Source organism: Musa acuminata, chromosome BXJ3-8, assembly GCF_036884655.1.
Source record: "Musa acuminata AAA Group cultivar baxijiao chromosome BXJ3-8, Cavendish_Baxijiao_AAA, whole genome shotgun sequence".
Classification (NCBI taxonomy): Eukaryota; Viridiplantae; Streptophyta; class Magnoliopsida; order Zingiberales; family Musaceae; genus Musa; species Musa acuminata.
The window spans coordinates 45,667,233-45,691,637 of NC_088356.1; the positions used below are offsets into that span (position 1 = coordinate 45,667,233).

At 39.4% G+C, this 24,405-nt stretch overlaps 5 protein-coding genes across 9 annotated transcripts in view; 4 read left to right on the top strand and 1 right to left on the bottom strand.

Moving 5' to 3' along the window:
- Positions 1-1,368, top strand: part of LOC135644811 (LIM domain-containing protein WLIM1-like) — a 3,768-nt gene extending 2,400 nt beyond the window's left edge. Inside the window, exons 2-5 of the mRNA XM_065162729.1 lie at positions 179-275; positions 347-390; positions 462-551; positions 935-1,368. Of these exons, the coding sequence (XP_065018801.1) occupies positions 179-275; positions 347-390; positions 462-551; positions 935-1,171 (468 nt within the window). The 3' untranslated portion in view covers positions 1,172-1,368. The remainder of the gene's footprint in view (positions 1-178; positions 276-346; positions 391-461; positions 552-934) is intronic.
- A 165-nt stretch (positions 1,369-1,533) lies between these two features.
- Positions 1,534-3,200, top strand: LOC135644812 (protein PLASTID REDOX INSENSITIVE 2, chloroplastic-like). The gene is made up of 3 exons (XM_065162730.1): positions 1,534-1,863; positions 1,972-2,070; positions 2,897-3,200. Exons 1-3 carry the CDS (start codon positions 1,648-1,650, stop codon positions 3,089-3,091), a joined length of 510 nt encoding a protein of 169 aa, XP_065018802.1. The 5' UTR covers positions 1,534-1,647; the 3' UTR covers positions 3,092-3,200.
- A 2,069-nt stretch (positions 3,201-5,269) lies between these two features.
- Positions 5,270-10,489, bottom strand: LOC135580749 (nucleobase-ascorbate transporter 6-like). Of its 5 annotated transcripts, XM_065162074.1 has the most exons (16): positions 10,411-10,480; positions 10,156-10,268; positions 9,892-10,045; positions 9,311-9,408; positions 9,031-9,207; positions 8,847-8,947; positions 8,678-8,753; positions 8,460-8,519; positions 8,131-8,315; positions 7,921-8,017; positions 7,748-7,834; positions 7,601-7,659; positions 7,404-7,495; positions 5,994-6,071; positions 5,747-5,907; positions 5,270-5,664 (listed from the first exon to the last, which is right to left on the bottom strand). In XM_065162074.1, the coding sequence occupies exons 3-16, from the start codon at positions 9,995-9,997 to the stop codon at positions 5,446-5,448; spliced, it is 1,596 nt and encodes a 531-aa protein (XP_065018146.1). In that variant the 5' UTR covers positions 9,998-10,045; positions 10,156-10,268; positions 10,411-10,480; the 3' UTR covers positions 5,270-5,445. The 5 variants fall into 5 exon arrangements, with proteins under 5 accessions (XP_065018146.1, XP_065018144.1, XP_065018143.1 ...); XM_065162072.1 differs by having other exon boundaries at positions 9,892-10,095; positions 10,182-10,489; XM_065162071.1 differs by having other exon boundaries at positions 9,892-10,108; positions 10,182-10,489.
- A 2,658-nt stretch (positions 10,490-13,147) lies between these two features.
- Positions 13,148-20,338, top strand: LOC135580752 (uncharacterized). Its single transcript, XM_065162578.1, is given in 5 exon segments — positions 13,148-13,643; positions 15,010-15,378; positions 15,496-17,697; positions 17,699-19,733; positions 19,821-20,338. Coding segments are annotated over 4 exon segments (4,740 nt in total). The 5' UTR covers positions 13,148-13,463; the 3' UTR covers positions 19,688-19,733; positions 19,821-20,338.
- Positions 20,339-21,627: 1,289 nt separating this feature from the next.
- Positions 21,628-23,577, top strand: LOC135644238 (xyloglucan O-acetyltransferase 4-like). The gene is made up of 3 exons (XM_065161711.1): positions 21,628-21,751; positions 21,850-22,121; positions 22,813-23,577. Exons 1-3 carry the CDS (start codon positions 21,628-21,630, stop codon positions 23,575-23,577), a joined length of 1,161 nt encoding a protein of 386 aa, XP_065017783.1.
- The last annotated feature ends 828 nt before the right edge of the window (positions 23,578-24,405 follow it).

Consider the following 24,405-nt stretch of genomic DNA (forward strand, 5'->3'; position numbering starts at 1 on the left):
ACAAGGCCTTAATACTCTAATTTAGGTTAAGTTCTTTGTATTTGACATGTAAAACATGCGATGAAATTTTCACTTACTGCATGTCATGACATTGGTTATTCAAGATATGCAGCTTTTGATCTTTTAACCTTGTAATTTTGCATATACCGATTGAATAAATCTTGATTTCATATTGCAGTTCAGCAATTATAGCTCCATTGATGGAGTTCTTTACTGCAAGCCTCACTATGACCAACTCTTCAAAATGACCGGCAGCCTGGATAAAATTTTCGAAGGTATACAACACTCTTTTATATGATACGTTGTCATGTTCATATGCTGAAAAGAAACTCTTTCATTCGTGTAGGTGCTCCGAAATCTTCTAAGATAGACAGATCTATCGGTCAACAGGTAGTATAGCTTTGATACGCTTAAACCAAATCGATCCATCGCAATCTTCTTATTTTTCTCATATGCTGCAGGGCATTGCTAATAACCGGTACTCGACTATTTTTCTCGGGACACAAGACAAATGTGTTGAGTGCAAGAAAACAGTGTATCCAATTGAGAAGGTATGTCTGATGTTCATATTATTCTCCTGAAATATGAAGAGAAATTAGATCTGTTAAATCATGTATTTTTCCTCAGTCTATCAATTTTATCCTCCAACTTGAGCCTTTGTGTTTTATCTATGAGATCTAAATGCATAAGCTTAACAGCAAGAATAAAGTTGACTTCAATCTAGTGTTTAATGTATATCGAACTCATTTTATCGAGAGTCACTATTTGTATGTTGAACTGCAAAGTGCAAAATTTGATGACTTGGTCAAGAAATTTCTCATACAAATTTATCTGATTTGCGTGAAATTGTGATGCACATTCAGCAACTGTACTGAATAATTTACAGAATATATTTTAGTAGATCATAAATTTGGCATTATTTTCTTGTGTTCAGGTGGCTGTTGATGGAAACTCATACCACAGGCCCTGCTTCAGGTGCAGCCATGGAGGCTGCACCATTAGCCCATCTAACTTCATCACACATGAGGGAAGACTTTACTGCAAGCACCACCATGCTCAGCTATTTATGACCAAGGGCAATTTCAGCAGCTTCAGCAAGGTTGAAGAGAAGAATGAAGACATAACATTGCCTGCTGATAAAGTTCTTGTTGAAGGTGTCCAAGTTGCATAAACCTCTCCAGTGTTCTTCAAGGCCTTGTGCTTCAATTTTTCCCAAGGCACTTACATGATAGTGTGACAACCAGTTGCTAGTACTAAGCTTTGGAAGAACTTGTCTTTGTTCATATTCTTTTGATGTGTGAGTTGCATAAATCAATGTCTGTTTGAGCTGTATTATGGAGTCATAATAGTTGATGAATAGTTTTTTTATGGAGTCACTGAAGTTACTGAATTGGGCAACAAATGTTTCTTCACTTGCAGACTAACTGAAGTATGGAAAGCAGGAGGAGCATATGATTCATGTAGAACAGTGCTAACTTGACCTGAGTTGGATTGGCTAAACATTAAGGTTTAGTTAAGCACATTTCTTAGCTCTTACAGGGATAAAAATGTAATTTTACATTTATTTTAGGGGTCGGGTTGGACTTGTATTTAACTACGACTCGACACGAACCGTACGTAATATGTTGGGTTGTGTATTGGACTCCGATGAGCCTTCGCTCTTTATCTCTTCCCTTCTCTTTCTCCCATCCGCCCGTCGCCTCATCTCGGCCTTCTCCTCCGCCGTTCGCGAGACAACCAATCCTCTCCTTCCCGTCTTCGATCCCCATTCCCCTCAATACCTCCTCCAGGAGTCCTTCCCGGGCGGCATGGCGGCGGCCTGTCTACGTCTACCCCGACCCGATCCCCGAATTCGCCAAAGCTGTAATTTGTCTTCCCCATTTGTTTACGTTATTATGTGCGGGCTTTTTTATATTCAAAACTGCTTGGTTTTGGGAACAAACGTTTTACGGTTGATTTTTTACTTTGCAGGAGACTCGGAAGTTCGAGGATGACCTTCGGAGGAAGCTTCTCAAGAGTAAGGAAATCTTCGGCGACGACGTGGATACCGTAGTGGAACTCTGTGGGGAGGTTGGTGATCGCGTACTCTTCGTCTTTGATGTTGTGCATTTGGTTGCTTTATCACTCTCGTTGTCAAGATTTGATTTTGAGATCACAAAATTTGGGCCTTTTAAGTGGCTAGTTAAGAGTACTGATAAAACCCGTGGATTGGAAACTAAAGTGATGTCACTTATAGCCATTTAGATGGGCAGTTCATTCAATTAAGAAAGGGTTTATGCATCCTATCCAGCAATTGAACTGTGACACTGGCAGTCTTGGGCTATCATACTTGAGTAGAAAAATCAGTTTTCTTGTACAATTCAACAACGCACCCAATCTGCTAAATTTGTCTTCCTTAGCAATGATCGATCAAACCAGTATAGTGGAAACCATTATGAACTGTTTAGGTCAAAATTATATGGGATCTTGGGACTGCAATCAGATATTAATAGTTGGACCAACCTATGTTATTTTCATTAACAATATCAAGTCCATAGATTATAATCAAGATCAAGGCACACTAATCAACATATTTGGGATCAATGCCTGTATCCAATTTGCCTGAGTAATAGAATCTCCACAGGAAGGACTTGAAACAGTCAACTTATTTCTGCCTTTGCTGATCTTGGTATATGAGAGATGGTCATTCCTTGCTATACATGGTTTTATACTATCAATTTTTTCTTCCCAAAGATCATTGAAGAAGCCCCTTCACACAACCGTGCTCGATGTTCATGTTTTGTCTAATATACAAGTGGCATGTGCATGGCTTTGTTTTATAAGATTGTTTATAGGGATATTAATTTACCAAATTATCAAAATCTTAACAGCATCTTTTTTGTGCCCTTTAATCTAGATATTCAGCAACTTCTTACATAAGGAGTATGGAGGCCCTGGGACATTGTTGGTGGAACCTTTCACTGAGATGTTGCTTGCACTAAAGGAGAAGAAACTTCCTGGGGCTCCTGTAGCAGCAAGGGCAGCTCTCTTGTGGGCACAAAACTATGTCGATCAGGACTGGGAGATCTGGACTTTCCAGCAATCTCAGTAACCATCGCACATTCAGGTGACCTTGACAATGCCAGTGTAATCTTTGACTAGTTTCTAGAACATTGCAATTTTAAGAATTAAAAGTATTGAATCATCTATGAGTTTCCACATGCCATGATTCTGCATCTCTATTGTCTTGTTTTCTTTCTAATAAGGTCATATTTAGTCTCATATTAGTTTTGTTCCACATTGATCAAAGAGTTGGAGAATCAGGCTATATAAAGAGCCAAAGAGGACTTCTCTTCTCTCATAGAGGCTCCTCAAAATGCAATTTCATGTTCCATAAGTTCCTGGTCATTTATTTTTGTTTCTGAATATTGATTATTGCATCATTATAAGGAGACTCTCTTGACTTTTCTCCTATTCATAACCAGCAACATACTACCATGTCATTCCCTAGATGATTCTCGAACTCTTTCAAGATTTATCTTTTTTCTGCTGTGATTACTGATATTATCTAGATTACTGCACAGAGACTTCTCTAGAATTTTGTTTCTTTCATATCCCCCAGATGCCTACCATCTGAATACCTCCATCATTCTTTCAGTTACTGGGTGATTAGCTGCACGAGTGACTCCTTAGAGAAGTAGGTTGGGGGTTTTAGCTTGGTTCAGGGAAGTCTACTTGTAGTATTTTTTTTCTCTGTCTCACCCGATGGATTTCTCAAGAGATCAGTGTCTTATCGAAACTTGCTATTGGCTACCCCTTCTTGTCGTTGACAATCCTTTACTGAAGCTTGCTATTGAAGTTTGAGCGCAACTGTTGGTCAAATGTCAAAAGTTTTTTTTCTTTTAATCGTCAAACCCGAATTGTCAGTTTGGAACCAATGATTCCAGTTTCATAAAACTTGGAATCAAAGCCAAATCACCGAGGTGTTGTGTCACCACTTTTGCTGCATCCGACTCTCTCTCTCTCTCTCAATAGAACAACTAGCAAAGATGAAGTGGTCATCAAACAGCAACGTGTTGCTGGTGATTACACTAAACCTTGTATTTTCCCATGTCAGTTTTATACATCAGAATGAGAACTACATTCTGATCAAGCTTGGGTTCAGTTTTGGTTGATTCTACATCTTACATCCACTACTAAATCTAATGCCACTGAATCAAGAGATTCAAGTCCTCAAAAACTTGCTTCTCATTAAGGGACATGAATCAACCTTGAACTTTAGTGTCTCTCAGCTGGTTATCAGCGGAGATGCAGTAGTTTACTGTGTTTGCAGAAGTGCTCCTGGGCAAAGTAACAACAGCAAAGAATCCAAAGAGTGCATGTGAGCATGAGAAGTGGGCACACTTGGGCAGATCTGATGATTACACCAATATGATCTGCTTTCTTAGACTAACTGCAACACAAATACAAAACTGTGTCAGGTTTCAGATATGGCTTTCTTGTGATCGACCCATGAGACCTTCGTAATGTCTACCCACAACATTCTTCCCCCGTCACTCTTTGACCAACAGAAAAGATAATGACTTCAGGCCTCCATAATGCATTGATTTCTGTAAGTAGTGGTACTCTCTGTGCACCTAAAGCTCCATCACTGCGGGCTTGCAGCTGCCACCACAAAGATCTCAAGTGCAAAAGTTGGATTCTTGAATACAAAAGGGTATCTAAATAAATTGAAGAAACATTTTATAACTGTCTCTGTTTGCAAGAATAAGACTGGGGAACTAAATATGCAATTTGAATTGTCACATGACTCAGTGGTTGGACCACAGACAAATGATACCTCTCACTGTTCTGTTTGCTAGATCATATCATAGGATTCAATCCACATGCTGACTTGTGAAATGACAGAGAATTGAAAGAAACACAATTGCAAGCAGGAATAAACATATAGATTAACTTGTCAGCCTTTCAAATCAGTAGTTCCTTGAGCAGACCAATCTCCAAAGGTATTTTTAGCTGAAGACCAAAACCAGGTCTTCAGCCTTCAGCTGCAGCAAAAACAAAGTTCATCTGGTTGACAGCATGGTCAACCCTAAAGCAGTCAAAAGAACCACTCTCTTGGTCAGCATTCTTTTTTTCCTAACTTGACTTGGATTTGTCATCACATGCAAATTATATTAATATTATGAGCTGAAATTGTTCGACCAACAAAACATATTCAGAATTTAGAGCCAACATGAAAAATAAGGTAGCAACATCTAGCACATATGGATCTGTGTTTACTCTGACATATACAAATTAAACATATATTAAAGGTAAATTTTAACAGGCAAATCCTCAAGGATACATTTATATCATAAGTTTTCCCCTGGACCAAAACAAAGAGAGATCCACTAGAACATGACCCAAAACCTCTCCAAAAGGACAAGATGTGATGTATCGCGAACAATTGTTAGTCCATGAAGCTCACACTGATGGAAAGAACTTATTGAGATTACAAGGCAATGAGTAGAATTCCTCACTTCTAGTGTCGCCCATGAAGGATCGGAACTTGTGCCACCAATGAAAACCCCTGTCTTTCCTTACAGCACTGTCATGGCGATGGAGGGTATTGTCCAGGAGAAAAGCCACAAAGCCCGCCACAAATGGCTTCGAAGAGAATATCACATTAATGATATCGTTGAACTAGAGAAAAGGAAGGATCATCAGTATACTGGCTACCGGACAAACTAAAGTACGGGAGTGCTAGATGTGGTTTTTAACGTACCCATCTTGCTCCAGTGTGGACCGGACCATAACCAGCAACAGAAGTGTATTCGTTGAAGTACTGTGGAACCGACAAACCCATGAAAACAGAGAATCCTAAGATGAATTTAGTTCGGAAGCTGTTAAGATTGCAGAACTGAAGGAAACTAAGACCTGCAGCACCTGTCAATATATTACACAGTGAATCCAATAATCATCAAAAGTTATCACTAATGGGGATGGCAAGATGTTTAGTACATTGTACTTACCAACATATGCAAAGAAAAGACAGTAAAGAGCTGCAAAAATTGGTGCAGGAATGGATGCAAAAACTGCTCCAAATTTCCCTACCACAAAGACACATGATTAGCTCAGTCGACAGAAGAAAAACAGTCAAATCAGTAATTGAAGACACTTAAACTGAACCGAATTCCCACATTATGTCATCCTTGATCATGCTTCATTAAAATGCATATCTTAATTTCTGCTACCATTTTGAAAGGGAAACTTAAGAAAACAAAACATAGGTTCAGTACAAATTACTTATGTTGCAAACAACACTAGAAATGTGGAGACAGTTTAAATATAAAAAGTTGTATTACATGTATTCTATGCTGTAAAATTTCACTCGAGGATACCGATTTGATGTAGTAACATGACAGGCACCTGGTGAACAGGTATGAATCATGTACCACACTTTGCAAAGCATGGCTATACATGCCAAGGATTAATAATGTTATCTTGGCACAACGAGAAAAGTGAAAGTTCCAATATTTAACAGTTCAAAAGAAAAAGAGAACTCTTATACACCTGTTGCAAGTCTCTAAGGCAACTGACTAGTGCTGCAATACTCGGAGCTTATCAGTGGCTAAAAGAAGCAGCAAATATAGTTGGTAGGGCATTGAGCGAGCTAGAGAGAGAGAGAGAGAGAGAGAGAGAGAGAGAGAGAGGATTTGGCCAACAATGCCTATTTGTGGAGGAAGAGAGGAGAGAAAATTGTCAGAGCAAAAGGACATCACAGAGAGGAGGGATTCGAGAGAGATGTGAGACTACCTTACCACACCCCACAAAGAAGATGGCATCGTTACTAACTGAAAGCCCAAAGAGTTGATGTTTTGGTCGACATGAAACAAAAATAGGCCAAGAGGAGGTCCGCAGCTTGTGTTGATAGATAAGAAAGGTACACATAGAAAGGGTGTAGATTAATATCAAAGTAGTCTAACAATATTAAAGAATAAAGATGAGGATTAAACAATGACAATTGCTAAAGGTAGACACTATGTTTAGATTGACCAAAAGTATATCCTTTAATACCTATTGCGATGCTTCATCCTACTAAGACATTAATGGTTAAAAGATGTTAGATTTTCTTTTGGATGGCTGGAATGAGTAAAAAGGCTGGGGTACTGATAGATCTTAGTCTACATACCTGGTCCATTTTGGGGAATTTTATTACCAATGTAATTGATTAGGCAACTGACCAAATTCTAAAATGGTTCAAATTATTATCATTGATGTGAATTCATTAGCCGCTATGAGCCTAACATTTATGAACTTTGGTACACATGCAAGACAACATCATCATCTAACTACCATTATGAGTGAATTATTTGTAGAAGCAAATTTATTTAGAGTGAACACCTTTGCAGATAGAAACATCACAAATATGAACAATTTACCAAGAATGGAAAAGAAAATCATGAATCCTGCAGATATTTGCACAACCCTCCGACTGCCGACACGTGTCAAAGCCAGCAAACCAGCATTTTCACTGCAGAAGTGTGATGAGTTTCAGATTTTTTTTAGACAAAGAAAAGAGATTTCTCAACTGCCATGAAAGCATGCGAGAAAGTTGAATGTCTAAAATAATCCTTACACTGATACTGATGAACCATTTGCAGTTCCAAATAATCCATCCAACAAGATACCGATACCCTAAATAGTAAAATGTGTTATAAATTTCAGAAAACAAGATAGATCGAAGTTCATGTTACTGCATCACAAACAGAGATGATATTCTCACCTGCCAACCAATGCCTCGACTGAGAACTGAAGGAGGAACTGGTGTTGCACTTGCATACCTTGCGACAGCCATAAAAGTACCAGTGGACTGCATAAGCACAGACATAAGAAAAATCGATCAGCCAACTCCACTGCTTTAAAGAATTTTCCAGTAAGATAGAGTTGTGTGCCAACCTCTACCAGGGCCACAAATGAAGCTGCCATCATTGCAAAAGCCTCACCAGCATCGAAAGTTGGTGCTCCCCATTGAAATGGATATGGGACTCTTATCCTATGCATGGAAATAAAATTACAGTCCACTAATGATACAACTCCAGCTACTCCAAGACAACTTCAGTCCAAGTATCAGGTTAAAACTAAAGAAAGAAGGAAATGAAGACTTACCAAGGAGCACCACCAACAAGACCAGAACGATCAGTACGGCAATGCAGTTGTGTCTTTGGCGGGGAATGTCTATATGCCCCACCAACTGTAAGCAAGTATGCATATAGCCATACAATCACAATTGAAAATATGACAGCAAATCTGTCAAAGACATGCCTCTCTGAATGCATAGCGTGAGGAAGATACTGAGGACATAGATAAAAGCAAGCAATCATGATTCTTTTAATTAAAGAACAGTGCATGATATGCATACATTAGTGCAAAGTAGTCGAATGGAAATATGCATTATCATGTGCATTAGTTACATTGCATTCTTCAGACTGAGTTACCTGTGAGAATATCACTAACAGAACAATCACCGGCAGGCCAATCTCGACACATTTGGCAACCTGCATAGCCATGAAAGGTTAGGTCCACTGTCAAGAGCGACGATAGAGCATTCACTGGAAGTAACCAAAAGCACATAAGAAAATACCAATTATCCCAAGATAGCTCACTAATGCAGTATAAATATAATATCATAATCTCCAGCAGAGTAAATCCTTACCCCCGGAAAACCAAGCTCATAGAGCCCAAACCCAGCTAGTGCGACCAGAGGAACCGCTGACAGTGGACTTAAAAATCTAAAAATCAAAAACAAAAGAAAAGAGCAAAAAGAAAAAACACTTAGAATAAAGTCATATGGTATCAGAGGGAAATAACATTAGTACACTGACCTTGTTACATTGCGCCAAAGCCCGCTGAAGCCAATAATAATTTGAAGTGTCGAAGCCACAATTAGTGCACCCTGGGTTCCACGCATGATACGCAGGAATTTCTGCATAGAAACAACACAAAATCATCAACTTTTTGCAGAATGATGAAAAAGAGGTGCCAATCCAACCAATATCTTGTAGCAACCTCATGAGGATCCACGATATCACTGTAACGCCCCGCTAAGATTATAGATATGGTAGGCATGACAAAGGTGTATGACCCTCCCATCACAGCCGGCAAGCGAGTACCGAAGAATGTTTGGAAAAGAGTGTTAATACCAGCCACAAACAGCAATGTCTGGATTACCCTTGCTTTCTCATCCTAGATTTTGACAAATACAAAATCACACAAGGCATCGACCATAAGAAAAACCTAAAGAACTGCATAATCGAACTTTATTTTCTGCGTCTGTGTGAATTCTCACATTTCCTCCACCCATCTGGGGAACAAGTGCTGTGGGGATGATAACAGTAGTTCCCAGCATAACCAGGTAATGTTGGAAACCAAGAAGAATCACTTCAGCTGCATCAAAAAAACCAAAGCTAACATCAGGTTATCATTCTAACATTAGATCATGGTGTTAAAATAAAGAAAAGGAAGATCATTGACCAAGAATCAAACCAGGAAACAACAGAGCACGGATATGGGCACATAAAGCTTTCATCGTAGAACTCCAAAACTGTATTTTAGTATCATCCGGATGAAAACTTAGAAGAACAAAAGTTTTTTTTTTTTGAATTTTAAATGGAGCAAAAAAGGGGAATCAATTAAGTCTTTTTTTTCCCCTTTTTGCAAGACAATTTACACACTCCACCAACAAAAATTGTGGAAAATTCAGAGAAGCCAAAGTAAAAAACAGAAAAGAAGTGTGCAGAACAGAAATTGCTACAAGAACTTACAAAAATGTTCGACAAGCACCAAAGCTGCAACTAAAATCCATCAAACCGAAGGGGAGTCAATAGCATCCAATGAACAGGAAAACGAGACGGAACACGAAAAACTTACGCCAAGGAGGAGGACTGGTAATGCAGAAGGAAACATTGGGCAGTTGGTCCTTCACCGGATGTGGCACTAACTCGTCCTGCTTCGGCGGCGGCGCTGCTCCGGCCATATCTGACTTCTTCTCCCAAGTGCTCCTCACAAACCCACTTCGAGAACACTAGAAATCGCCAGAAAACGTCACTCCCCCTGCGCACACTCTCCTCGCCCCTAAAAAAGGCAACTTTTCTCCGAGATGTGAAGGGAAACTTCAATATTTGAAGGACTTACGCGTCAAAATCCAATCTTTCACCAACCAAAACGCCAAAATAGCAGTCGCAATCCCACCAGAAGATCCTTCAAGAAAAAGAAAAGGAAGAAGAATACGCAGCCACCCTCCTCATCTGGAGCAGAAGATAGGGAAAAAGCAGTGAGGAGGCGTCCCCCGGATGACTTAAAAAAGTATCACGAACTCAACAAAATGACTCCTTGCTCTCTCCCTCTCTGTCTCTCGTCTGTGCTCAGAGGAATCTTCTGCAAACTCACCACCGCCCCCGCGGTTTATCTCTACAGATCTTCTTGCTCAAGAAAACATTGCCACGTCTCTACACCCTCCACTTCGAGGAATGAACGGAAGAGGCCAAAAGGATATGCAATCCAACCAGGTGATAATATTAAAAAAGAGAGAGAGAGAGAGAGAGAGAGAACAACCGGAGGAGAAGATTATAGAATATCACCCTTCCAAGTTCTCTACCCTTCGCCACACTCATCCCAAGCCTTCCCAAGCCTTCCACAGGACCCACTGTGTTGTGTAGGTACCGCAAACAGTCTAAAGGTTGGATTTTTGCCAGAGTTCAATAACCACTTCAATGTGTGACTGAACCATTTGTACTTGCACTGTAATGACCAACTACTCTGCAAACTCCACCTTCAAAGCATTAGAAACATGACAAGCCTCCTTTTTCTGTTCACAATGAGCTTGAAATTTTCCATTGTGTGATGTTATAATAGATGGAACCACATGCAAATGTCTGATGTTATGATCAGGTGTAACTACAACTACATGCATATGTTTAATGTTTCAGGAATGTTCTTTCCCATGTCTGATGAGCTTCAAACTCCTTATTGTGTGGTATTCTAACATATGGGCACACATGCAAATGTCCAATGTTGTAATGAATGTGAGCACATTGGGCATGAATGGATTTTACTTTGACAGGGATTAATATGACATGCACTGTCCCAGCAAAATTAAAGCCAAACAGATGATAGAGTTGCATGCTAATTTGTTATATGTACTCAAAGATGATATTTTGCATATGATATCTATCCTTATGAAGTTTGAAAATAGTTCATTGTTCCACTATAAATTGTGATGATATAGTATGTAACCAAAATATTCTTTATGTTCTTCTCATATGATCACTCTATTATAATCATTATTTGAACTCATAGTAGTACTTACTCCTTGTGAACTAATAAATGATGTCTCTCTTAGATTAGGTACTAGCTAAAATATGTTTATGTGTCTTACATTAACATTAATGTGAGCTGTAAATTAAAGTTCTGGTAATTAATGATTGTTACACGGATAAAGAAATTGTAAATGTTGGTTCATCCACTAATATTATTATCCCTATTGATTCATGCAACGTTTTTCGTGATCTACATATCTTCGATGCCTTATTTCATGATTCATGGCTTAATGAAGCAGAGGATTTAGATCCTCATTCAGCATCTCTTCTGTTTTCTTCTAGCAAATTATCTTTGATTCTTATTGAAGCACTGCCTAATGCATCTCTTGCACCTTTGCGTCTCCAACAAGCCATTTCTTTCGGTGCTTTGGTGGTGTTTGGTGGGTCGAAGGAGATGACAATCTAATATTGTTCTTGTAAGCTTGTGCAAGTTGTTCCCTCGGGCATGTGGGCAATGATGTAGTGAGTCCAAACTTGCACAAGACACCATTCATGAGCACCATGATTGATGCTAATCCATATATAGGAGTGTCAAGTATCAATTCATGTCCACACACTCTAAATTGAATCTCCTATTAGTATGATCTTAACGTTCTCTTATTCTTCTCCCGCAGTGACAAATAGGTTGGCATAATTTGGGAGAGATATGAAGAATCCAAAATTAAGCATAACAGTGATGAGCATACTAATTTGGGGGAGATTGGAAGAAGATGATAGGAGCTCCAAATCTTTGACTTGGGGCAATTAGGATTTGAGGATAGAACCCAAAAAATAAAAATGCAGTCACAAAAATTCTAAATGTTTAGTGGTCATGTTGTTCCTATCTATTAGGCATATATTTTATGAAGCTGAATGGATTGACAGAAATCAAAATCTTGATCTATTTATAAGTGTATTTTCAATTTTACAATTGAACATCAACATCTATCTCATGATCATAATCGATCACATGGATCAACTTATATCAATTATCATCGGAACTCAATGATTTTTAACCTCGATAATAATCGGATTCTAATCGTAACAATTCACTTGAGTCAAATCGTCAGAGATCTAATGATTGGATTGTTTTCTCTCTTATTTCATTCTCCCTCACTCTTTATCCCTGTTTTTTTCTTAATTAAACATCTTAATTGATTATTAAAAGGCATCAAAACTTTAAAATCATGAAAGAACTCTTTAATTAAAGATATTTATGACTTATTAGTACTTTTTTATTTTTATTAAAATTATATTAAATTAGGATAAACAATTTAAAAGGATTTTTTTATTTTTTCAAATTTTGTTGACCATTTTATGATTAATCAAATTTCAAAATTTAATATTGACATACAATATCCGTTGACACAAAACAATGAACCTAAGCAAAATGATAATTAGTTGATAAAGATTAATCATAATGATATATATATATATATATATATATATATATATATATATATATATATATATATATATATATATATATATATAATGATTGTCATGCTGGCGTCTTACGTGGCTGCTTACTCCGTTTGGATGTTTGATTGGGGCAGATCAATTTTCGCGAGTCACGACGTTAACGGGTTGGACCCGATAATAACACCGGGCGCGGTGTTAACATGCGCGTGCCGCAGCATCCGACCCGATAACGGCGCATGCTCCCACCGGGGCCCCGTGTCGAAACGCCTTCGTGAGACCGATCGTAACTCGGTTAGGCCCTCGTCGGACGGTCGGCGCAGTTTAGCACACGTCGCTGTCGTCGAAACTAAACATCACTCTTTTCCTTTTTACCAATATTTACTTTTTTTGTATTTTTCCTCGCTTCATCACCCGAAGCACGCCCGTTTCTTCTCCCTCTTGCTCTCGTCAGATCGTGAAACCCTTGACCCAAATCGGCCCACCAAATCGCCTCTGATCTATTTCTCGGTCTCTCCTTCCACATCGATACAATTAGGGTTGTTTCTCTTTCGGTTTCTGTTTGCGGGATTCTAACCGGGGTGCGCGTTCCTAGGGTTTGATTCGGTGAAGCTTTTAAGGTTCTTCTTCTATTGGTGGAATTGTTGACGGGTGGAGTGGAGGGGGATTGATGGTTCGTGGCGGAGGAGGGACCGGAGGCACCAAAACAGGGGACGATGAAGGGCTATGCATGGGCCGGAAGGTGAGGAGAGGAAACGACGGTGGCATATGTGGCCGGTCCCTGCGCCCGGGACAGCAACATCAGCAGCAGCAGCTCCTTCTCTTCTAGCTCGTCCTGCGTCGCCCTCGGAGAACCCATCCTTAGAGTTGGAGAATCCACGGTTGCCGTGTGATTCGTTCCTTAAGGTCCCTTTTTTCGTGGGTTTCTTCCTTCTCTGCGTGAGATTCAGGGGAATAGCTTGCCTATGATGATTAAAGCGATCCGCACTTGTCAATTTTAGTTTTTTGAATTTATGATGCTTTTCTTTGGACTGTTTTTGTTAATATTGAAGTTGCCAGGGGGCCTTGTTCGATTCGTAGTCTTTTTGCCTTCATTATTTAACTTGTTGTCTAGATCTCAAGCTGAATACTTCATCTTTTTTGGGTTATTCAAGTGATATGATACGGGGCTTCTGAGATATTTAGCATATGTTCCCTCAAAGAATCTAAATGAAACAGATTTTAATAATTCTAGTGTTTATATGTATTTTCTTGTCTTGCTGTCGACCACAAGTACGTTATTTCTGGTTAAGGACGAACTCACTAGGCACAGTTGGTGTCGCCTAATAAGTGTGCCGAGTGCAAGTGGCTTGTTTTAGATGATGTGAAGTTTCAACTTTGCGGTGAAAAAGTAAGATAACCTTTTATTAAGGGAAAAAGTGTTAAGAGATTTTGCATAGATGAAAGGTAACTGGCTTTTTGGTGTTGGAAATGGACTTGAAATATGATTTGTCGAGTTTTGATGATTCCTTTCTGATGATAGAGTTGGCTTTTGGTCTTTGTGATTATTATTCTGTTACTTATTGTCCTAAACATTCTGTAAACCCTTCAAGTCTCATCTAGGTTTAGAGATGATTGAACCTTTTAGTTAATATTTTTTAAAATTTCACAACACAGTTTTTCTAGGATAAGGTATTTGGACGTATTCCCGCATGATTTAAACATGCATTAGTTGGTTGCAATGGCCTCCTATGCTCTTCGGTTGACTCCATTGATGGGACAATGCCTCTGAGTCAAATTTCTAGTTTCTATATTAAATTCTGTTTTTTCAATTGGAGATCCAATTTGTGACTTGTACGAGTCTGTTTTTATATCTTGTACTGAACCCAGTGGATTTTAGACCTTAAGGGACATTCTTATATTTCTGAATTCTAGATGTAATATTTGTTTGTGTGCTTTGGGTTGAGTTCTGTTTTTTTAATGTTAATTAATGTGTCTTTTTATATAATATACCTAATTTGTTGTTATGTTCTTTTGATAAAAATGCTCTATATTAAGCACAAGATCATATCTGGTATTCACACGTAACTACTGTATTTTGCTATATTATGAGCTGCTCACGGCAACAAATGAAAAGCATTAATTATATTGTCTTAGTCATGACCATTTCAGAATGTCACAAAATCTATTCTTTTGTGTGTGATAGTTTTTATATAGTCTTGTAATACTATTAACCTACTCTATTGAACAGTATGGAACATGTCTTGATCATTTGCTTTCTTTTTCCCTTCAGGATGGGCGAAAAATTCAAGTTGGTGATTGCGCTCTTTTCCAGGCTGGCAGTGCTCCACCTTTCATTGGAATAATTCATTGGATTACATCAGGCAAAGAGGGTCACCTTTGGTTTTGTGTTAATTGGCTTTACCGACCTGCTGATGTTAAGCTTGCAAAAGATGTGTTACTTGAAGCAGCTCCCAATGAAGTATTTTACTCTTTCCACAAGGATGTGATTTCTGCAGCTTCATTGCTTCATCCATGTAAAGTCTCATTTTTAAGGAAGGGTGTTGAGCTTCCAGTAGGAATATCTTCATTTGTATGCAGACGAGTATACGACATTACTAACAAATGTTTATGGTGGTTAACCGATAAAGATTATGTCACTGTGAGTTTTGTGCCCCTTGAGAGTTTTCAATTTCTGTATTGCTCACTCCTTTCTTTGTGGCCCTTTGTTTTGATAAACTGATCACTGTTATCTCTTATGGTTTGTTCTTCTCCTTAGGACCGACAGGAGGAAGTACATCAGCTTTTGAACAAAACTCGACTGGAGATGAACACAGCACCTCAGTCAGGTGGGAATTCACCTACACTCAATGGTCCAACAAGCACACAACAACCAAAATCTGGTTCAGAGAGTGTACATGATACTAACTCCTCTGTCCTGTCTCAGACTAAGGGGAAGAAGAGGGATAAGAGTGATCAGGTTTCTGAGTTTATCAAGAAGGAGCATTCTGCTAAACCAGATGATGGTGGTTCTGTTAGCTTTAAATCTGAGAATATGGTAAAGACAGAAATAGTCAAAATAACAGAAAAAGGCCGGCTTGTAAGCTCTAAAGGGGTTGACAAGTTGTTGAATCTAATGCAGCTTCATAGATCAGAGAGAAAAATAGATGCTTCTGTCCGGATTTTGGTTGCAGATGTGATTGCAGCCACTGATCGATATGATTGCCTTGGGAGGTTTGTGCAGCTTAACGGTGTGCCAATCTTGGATGACTGGCTCCAGGAGGTGTACAAATGGAAGACCAGCGATGGTAGTAGTCCCAAAGAGTGTGATAAAGCTATTGAGGAACTTATTTTAGCTCTCCTTCGAGCACTTGACAAATTGCCTGTGAACCTTAATGCTTTGCAGAGTTGTAATATCGGTAAATCAGTGAACCATTTACGAAATCATAAAAACCCTGAGATCCAGAAAAAAGCTAGGAGTCTTATTGACACCTGGAAGAAACGAGTTGATGCAGAAATTACGAAGATCAATGATGCAAAATCTATCACATCAAGCCAGCCTGTTTGGCAAGTCAAGCCGGAATCTTGTGATGTCTCAAAATCTATCACACCTGCATCCATTGTGGATGTCTCAAAGGACCCACTTTGCAAAGCAGCTACTAACACTGGTGGGGTAGAGATGCCGGCAACCACAGCCAAAGACGAGAAGAGCAGTAGCTCAAGTGAATCTCAGAACAACAGTCAGTCTTGTTCTAGTGATCATGCAAAAACAATTGGTTCTTTGTGGAAGGAAGACAAAAGGAATTCAAGTGCTGGATCAATGAACGCATCTAAGGCTGCTGGTAGTTCAACTTGTCATCGAAGATCAAGCAATGGGTTTTCTGGAGCAAGTATGTCTGCAGTTCATAAGGAAACTCATCTAGGTAAGTCTGGTACTCTCAATAGGATGCCAACATTGGAAAAATCATCACAATCAGATTTGGCATGTGAAAAGCCAATTGATATGTCTGTTGCTAATCGTGGAAATAATCACAGGCTTATTGTAAAACTTCCTAACCATGTTCAAAGCCCTGCTCAAAGTGTAAGTGGAGGTTCCTTTGAAGATCCATCTATTTTGGCCAACAGAGCATCATCTCCTGGGGTCCAGGACAAGCATGAGCACAGTGAGTTCAGAGTGAAACTAAGAGGTGATGTGTTTCGGTCTAATATTGTGGAAAATGATAATACAGAGGCATGGCAAAGCAATGATATCAAAGAACCACCAGTAGGGGCTGGAGATGTCAGATCACTAGCAGCTATCCACGATGAAGAACACATGAGTGCTCAGGATATGCGAAGTGCTACAGAGGCTCCAGGAGCTGCTGGTTCGTCATCTGGAACTGAAAAGGAAGTTTTCTTGACTGAACCAAGCACAAGAAGTTCTTTTAGTTCTATAAATGCCTTAATTGAAAGTTGCATCAAATATTCTGAAGCTAGTGTTCCTTTGGTTGTTGAAGATGATGTTGGGATGAATTTACTTGCAAGTGTGGCAACTGGAGAGATCTCCAATTCTGAGTTAATTTCTCCCACCGTCTCACCTGGAAATTCACCTGCAACAGAGACCAAGTCGAGGTTGTCAAATGATGATGTTGTGGCCCAGAGTCATGTTGAATCTGATGAAGCTGCTTTTGCAGACTCCAAAAAGCAGGTGAAGAGTGTTGGTTCCTTCTTGATTAGTGATGTCTCAAATGAGGATGGGACTGAGCTTTCAGGAAATAATTGTACTGATGTCATTTTGCAGTATAATAAATTAGCAAGCGAGCATGCTGAACAATCTCCCACTGTAGCTATGAGCTCTCATAGGGAGTGTAAACCTGAGGAAGAAAAAGATGGACATCCTTTTGTGTTGAAACCGTCTGAAGTGGAGAAGCAGGGTGATGATGGTACTCCATTTGACGAAAATCCGATGACAGATGGACGGGTCTTGGACCACTATACAGAATACAAGCTTAAAGAAAGAAGCTCATCAGCAGATGAAAACAAACCTCCTATTGAATGTGCCATTCAAAATATTGGAGGTGGCAATATATGCAATTGTGAAATTTCTTGCAAGGATCCTGAGATTTCTGCTTCAGGTATTATCAGAAAACCTGATTGTTGAGGAATCTCAATCATGTCCTTCAGCAGAAGAAGCACTTGAGGTTGCAACCTCATCTGACCACCAACGATCTGTGATGATAGATTCTGTGGAGAGGAGTCGTGATGCTGTTATTACATTGGGTGCTTCTGATGTTCCATTTTCTAAGAATGCTGATGAATCAGTTAGACCAGCAACCACCTCCTCTTATGCTGCTGGGCTTGTTGAAGACTTGAAAATGATGGAGACACATGAACGTCATCAAGAGAGATCAGCCAGTGAAGACCAATTGTCCAGTTGTCAAGCCAAGGAAACTGAGAATCAAGCAAAACCTGCGGGTTCGAGGTTATCTGGGGTTGATTCAGATGTGAGGGCAGATCTTGCATTATCTGCAGAGGCTTCTTCATTGGCTGTTAAAACTGAGCCAGATATTGCCAATAAGCTTGACTTTGATTTGAACGAGGGCATCCTTGGAGATGATGGAAACCTAGATGAGACTGCTGTCTCAGTTGCAACAGTGTGTTCGTCTGCAATTTTTTTTCCCGGCCTGTCTTCTTTTGCAAATGCGATGTCTAACAGCTCACCTGCTCCAATCACAGTAGCTGCACCAGCAAAAGGGCCTTTTGTTCCACCTCAAAACTTATTAAAGAGCAAGGGTGAGACTGGATGGAAAGGCTCAGCTGCCACTAGTGCTTTTCGGCCAGCAGAACCACGAAAAGCTCCAGAGATGCCACCATCTGTTTCTGCAGGGAAGCAGTGCCGCCGTCAACTCAATATTGATCTGAATGAACCTGATGAGAGAGTTCTTGAGGACATGGCTGTCCAGAACTGTGCTAAGTCTTCCAGCTCTGAGTTGGGGACGGTAATAAATCGTGAAGCAACCCCACAGATTTCTGGGGGACTTAATCTTGACTTAAATAGAGTCGATGAAGGCACCGAAAATGGGCAGTTATTAGCAAGCACCACCTATGGATTAGAGGTGCCATTCTTGGCTGTAGGACCAGCATCAGGAGAAGTCCCTAATCGGGTGGCCAATATGTCGAGGGAATTAGATTTAAATAGTGGACCAGGTCTTGATGATGCTTGTGCTGCTCCTACAACTGGGAACCAAAATACAAAATGCACTAGAAGCATCCCTTTTGTACCTCCAGTTGCAGGCATCAGAATGAACACTGTTGACTTGGGAAGTTTATCACCATGGTTTCCCCCTGGTAGTTCATATCCTGCTCAGTCTATACCATCTTCCTTGACTGATAGAGGAGAGCAGCCTTGCCCAATTGTTGCAGCTCCAGGAGCCCAAAGAATTTTGGGGCCAGTTACTGCTAGTGGCCCCTTTGGTGGCGATGGTTATAGGGGTCCCATGTTTTCATCCTCCACAGCCATGGCATTTTCTCCTGCTACAGCATTTCCATATGCTGGATTTGCTTTTGGGTCCAATTTTCCACTTGCATCAACTTCTTTTTCAGGTGGGTCGACAACCTTTGTTGATTCTTCATCTGGAGCTGGTTCAGGTTTCCCTACCATTCCTTCACCATTTTTTGGACAAGCTGGAGCCATTTTATCTAGTTATCCAAGGCCTTACGTGATAAGCCTTCCAGAGGGTAATTCTGATAGCACTCGGAAATGGATTGCACCAGGTCTTGATCTCAATGCAGGACCTGGAAACACAGATTTGGAAGGAAAAGATGAGCGATTGCCCTTGGCATCTAGGCAACTCTTAGTTGCAACCTCGCAAGCATTCACGGAGGAGCAGGTGAGAATGTATGGAGTGCCAGGTGGGGGTTTGAAGAGGAAGGAGCCTGAAGGAGGTTGGGATGCAAACAGATCTACTTACAAACAACTCTCTTGGCAGTGATGAGAGATCAGAAGTAGCAAATGGTTAATAGCAGCGTCTGAATGTGGTGAGTGATAGATCCATTGTATATTATGTGACTGTGACCTCATATTGTTTTCTCTGTCCGGGTTTAATATTGAGATTTATTTTACAGGCAGAGTACACAAGGTAACCACAGGATCAGCTTGCACTAAGTTGTATGTGTGAACCCGCTTGCATGCATCCTGATGCTTCTGGGGGGAAACATGGACCTCAGGAAATTCTGAAACTTGCTGTGTTTCATGTAAATGTTGAGACATGATGCCTCCTTGATACATCAAATTCTGCTGATTCAGCAGTTGCTTTGCCCAGCATTTCTTTAGCTTGTTCAAGCATGTTTTCCAAGGACATCCAAGGGGCTTGTGGTGGACGGTGACAGTAGCATGTTGCTCACTCAGATAATTGCAATGCCAATTCATCATCTCTTTCCCCAATGCCACTGCAATCAGGTGCTTATTCCTTTCTCTAAGGTTTTCTGCCCCCAAAGAGTTGACAGATACTGCTACATGTGTTGATAACATGTTTGCCCAGGCAATTTGCATGCCTTGTATTTATTTCCATGAGCAGAGCAATCAGATATTTGCAATGTCAAGTTTTGTCAATTAACCTCTTAGTTTATCAGCTTGTAACCAACGGCTGCAGTGGCTCGAGTTAGTGAAGCACAGCATGTTTGTTGTTTTTATACTAAATGAGTTACATATATATATATACTATGTGTATATATATATGTATATATATATATATGTATATGTATATATATACATGTATATATATACATACATATATATATATATATATATATATATATTCAATAAAAAATTTAATTCATCAATTGAATTACTTATCATCAAAGTACGGAGTCAACATACATTATTATCTGGCATTATCATATGTTTTTAGATAAGATTCTATAAGTACTATCTTAAATTTCTAGGCCGTATTAGTATATAGTACAGTAGTATAGGATAGAAATACAAGTATGAACACCGATCAAAGATGCCCGAAAATTACAAAGACTATGGGGAATGCATGCACTATGTATGAAGCATATAGTGTCATAGGAAATGCACCTTGGAACCAAATCCTAAATGTAGAATGTCGAATCATACAATGACTTACTTCTCCTATTACATCACAAGAAGAAAAAGGAAGCAAGAAATCACTGGTTGTGACTCGAATAATATTAAGACCTCTTCAATATTACTAAATTCTTTTAGATTTACTTTCATAAAAAACTTGCATAGATGTCATTATAATTAACTTTGTATCAACTGATCGTTAACATAGTGATATGGAAACATAAATTGACATCATTGTATTTTCTTAAAAATATCTATAAAATCATGGGTATTGGATGAACCGATGTTTCGAGCAATAAATTAAACAATCAATATTATCAAATAATTTTAATGATGCAAAAACAATATATTATCACATAATTTTTTACATGTGAGTTTTTATTCTCTTCCATCCTTACAATAAAAAACAAAAAATACTTAGAATACTCTTTAAAGGAAAAAAAAAAATCAAAGATATTTGGTAGTGAAAAAGAGATGCACGTACTTAAATCTTTTTAAGGTTCAAACGGTCCATTAGTAAATCGAAGTGATTCCTGTATTTTCAGTCTGATCTTCAAACCCTAAGAACAAGAACATGCAGTATTCATTATTCATGGAGGTTTCTCCGTAAGCATGTTGCTATTTTGAATATGATTATGAATAGATACATCTTCCTAAGTTTTAATAGGAAGGGAGACATCCAAGGCAAGCCACCAGCAACAAAATCTCCTCTCCAATCAACATTAATTTACTCACCTTAATTGGATAACACAACATCAACACCATGCCAAGACATGCATTAAATCATGCATCCTCTTCCCCCTTCTCTCTCTTTCCCCACCAGTTCTTCTGCGATCTGCGAACATGGCCTTAACGAGTACTCGGCAGTTGCTGCTGTTGCTTGTCGCGCTTGCGTTTGCCTTCTTCTTTCTCTCCTTGATGTGTTATCCCAGACCCTTCATGGCCATCTCCCGAGGAGACCACCTTGGTTTGCGCCCTGCGAATGAGACCACCATCAGTAAGAACTCCTCTCTAGCCACGTACATGGATTCTTCTTCTAATTCTGCTTTTCTGATGGCGATGCAGCGGACTGCGATTTGGCCGATGGCGAATGGGTGCGGGACTTCGATGGATCGGGTTACACCAATGGGTCGTGCCCGTTGATGCTGGAGCACAACTGTGGGAAGTACGGGAAGGATCAAGATTACGTGAACTGGAGGTGGAAGCCGAAGCAGTGCCAACTGCCGAGGTTTCAGGGGAAGGTGTTCTTGGAGATGATGAGGGGGAAGACGATGGCGTTCGTGGGGGACTCGGTCAGCCGGAACCAGATGAGTTCGCTCATCTGCTTCTTGTCTCAGGCATGAAACCAATCATGCAAGCTCTAATTCTGCATGCATGTTGATTTCACATTGCTCATAGTATTTTTTACTATTAAATATTGAATAGACCATGAACTTATAATTTTAAATTATTTTTTCTTTTTGTTCATACACAATTAATTCTAGCATGAGATAGAAGGAGCAAGTCAAGTATATCTAAAATAATACGAAGATAGACGAGAAAAATTAATTAATATTTTTGATGCTAGAAGAAAAGATAGAGGAAACAATTTTCCTGTACAGAATAATCCTGTACAGAATTCAATAATGAAAGAAAAGATGCATGCAGTCCATCTCACAATGGTTGAGACATAGGCTTCTTAATGTTGAAACTTACATCACTCTAAAAAAAGTTGCTAATTCAATTGCCACAAATCACTAATTATCAGCCAATTTATTGGCTCTCACTCAAGTTCTATCATTGCATCCAAACCTAAGCAAAAAGGAAATTGATTCTCATTCCCTTTCCTAAGGTTCTAATTATAAGCTTTACAAAACTCAAAACACTTTTTTATTTTGTAATATAATACAAAATTTACATAAACATTTACCTCTCAATGGTCTCATTGCTGAATTCAAGCAGAAGAAGATACCTAAAAACTAATGGTTAGGCAATAATATCCTCTTCACAGTATGTGCTTGACAATTATTTGTCATGGTTAATCAACAGGTTGAGATTCCACTCGGTGCAAAAAATGAGGATGAAGACACAGTCAAAACTTGGTATTTCCAGTCCTACGACTTCACCCTCATGCAGTTGTGGACCAAATTTTTAGTAGAAGCAGCAGAACAAGTGATCAATGGAACAGGCACTGGATTTTATGATCTGCACTTGGATAGGATTGATATGAGCTGGTCCGGAAAGCTTCCACTGCTTGACTATCTTATCATCTCCGATGGCCACTGGTTCTTCCGAAAACTTTACCTCCATGAGTATGACAAACTGGTAGGCTGTGTGTACTGTTCGGAGGGCAATCTGACAGACTTTGGCATCAACTTTGCCATCCGAAAGGCCTTCAGAACAGCTTTCCAGTTCATTAACAAGTGTGAGGAGTGCGAAGGGTTGGTGACTGTGGTAAGGACATTCGCGCCGGCACATTTTGAGAATGGTACTTGGAATGATGGAGGGGATTGCAGCCGGACGAGGCCATTTGAGGAAGGTGCTATAAGCCTCACTGCCACGGAGTATGATATGAGAAGTGCTCAGGTGGAGGAGCTTGAGAGCATGAGGAGTGCAAAGGGTGGGAAAGGGTTCGGTCTTCTGGATGTGACCAAGGCTATGATGATGAGACCCGATGGTCACCCTAGTTCACACAGGGACTTCATGGGGATGGAGGGCTTCAATGACTGCGTGCATTGGTGCTTACCAGGCCCTGTTGATATGTGGAATGAAATGTTGTTGGCTGTGTTGAAGAAGGGATTGATTGCTACATAAACAATAGGTATCCATCTTTTTCTTACTGTCAGCATTCACTCAGCTCACGCTTGGCATAACAATTAGAGAGAGGAAAGGCAGCTTATTCTGTAAACATGCACAAGGTGCTACATTTTTAGCTGTGGAGCAAAAGCAAAAGAGCTTGTAACAAATACAACATATGTTTCATTCAATTGGCTTTGAAACACAAAATTTCCAAGAGTTTGTATCTGTTAATGTTGCTTTGATGTGCAAAATATTGACTATTAAGTGATGATCTGTAGAAACCCCTCACTACTCTTTATCTCTACTGTTGTTTTTTTACATGCCTTTGCAACTTACTTCATATCTATGCATTTTTCTTTTTTCGTCACCTCTTGCTTTGGTAAGTAGGTCTGATACGTTATCATGAAATCACTTATATTGTCGAAAGAGTTTATGTATATGTTTTAGAATATGAATTCAAAGGTCAAGAAGCAGAGAGTGTATGCATTTCAAGATATCTCGGACTGTTGCTTCGACAATGATTTTTGCTTGTCATGAGGATAACAATGTTGGTAATTTGAACCGGAGGAATGGGGAAGTGATCCCTATGAACTTTGTTGCTTATTGATTGACTGGAGAAAAGAAAAGTAGATATATCAGTAGAGAAAAGAACTTAAATCTCAATTCAATATCAATTTTGGGAATTTTTCGGACTATTATATCGATCCGTAATGCCTCATATCACATAATGAAATAATAAAAGAATTACTAATCACATAGCCTGGTATCAGTCCTTGATATAGTCTGATATCAGTATTTGAGACCATGGTTGAAGGAAGCAGAATTATTTATTTCTTCCTTCTT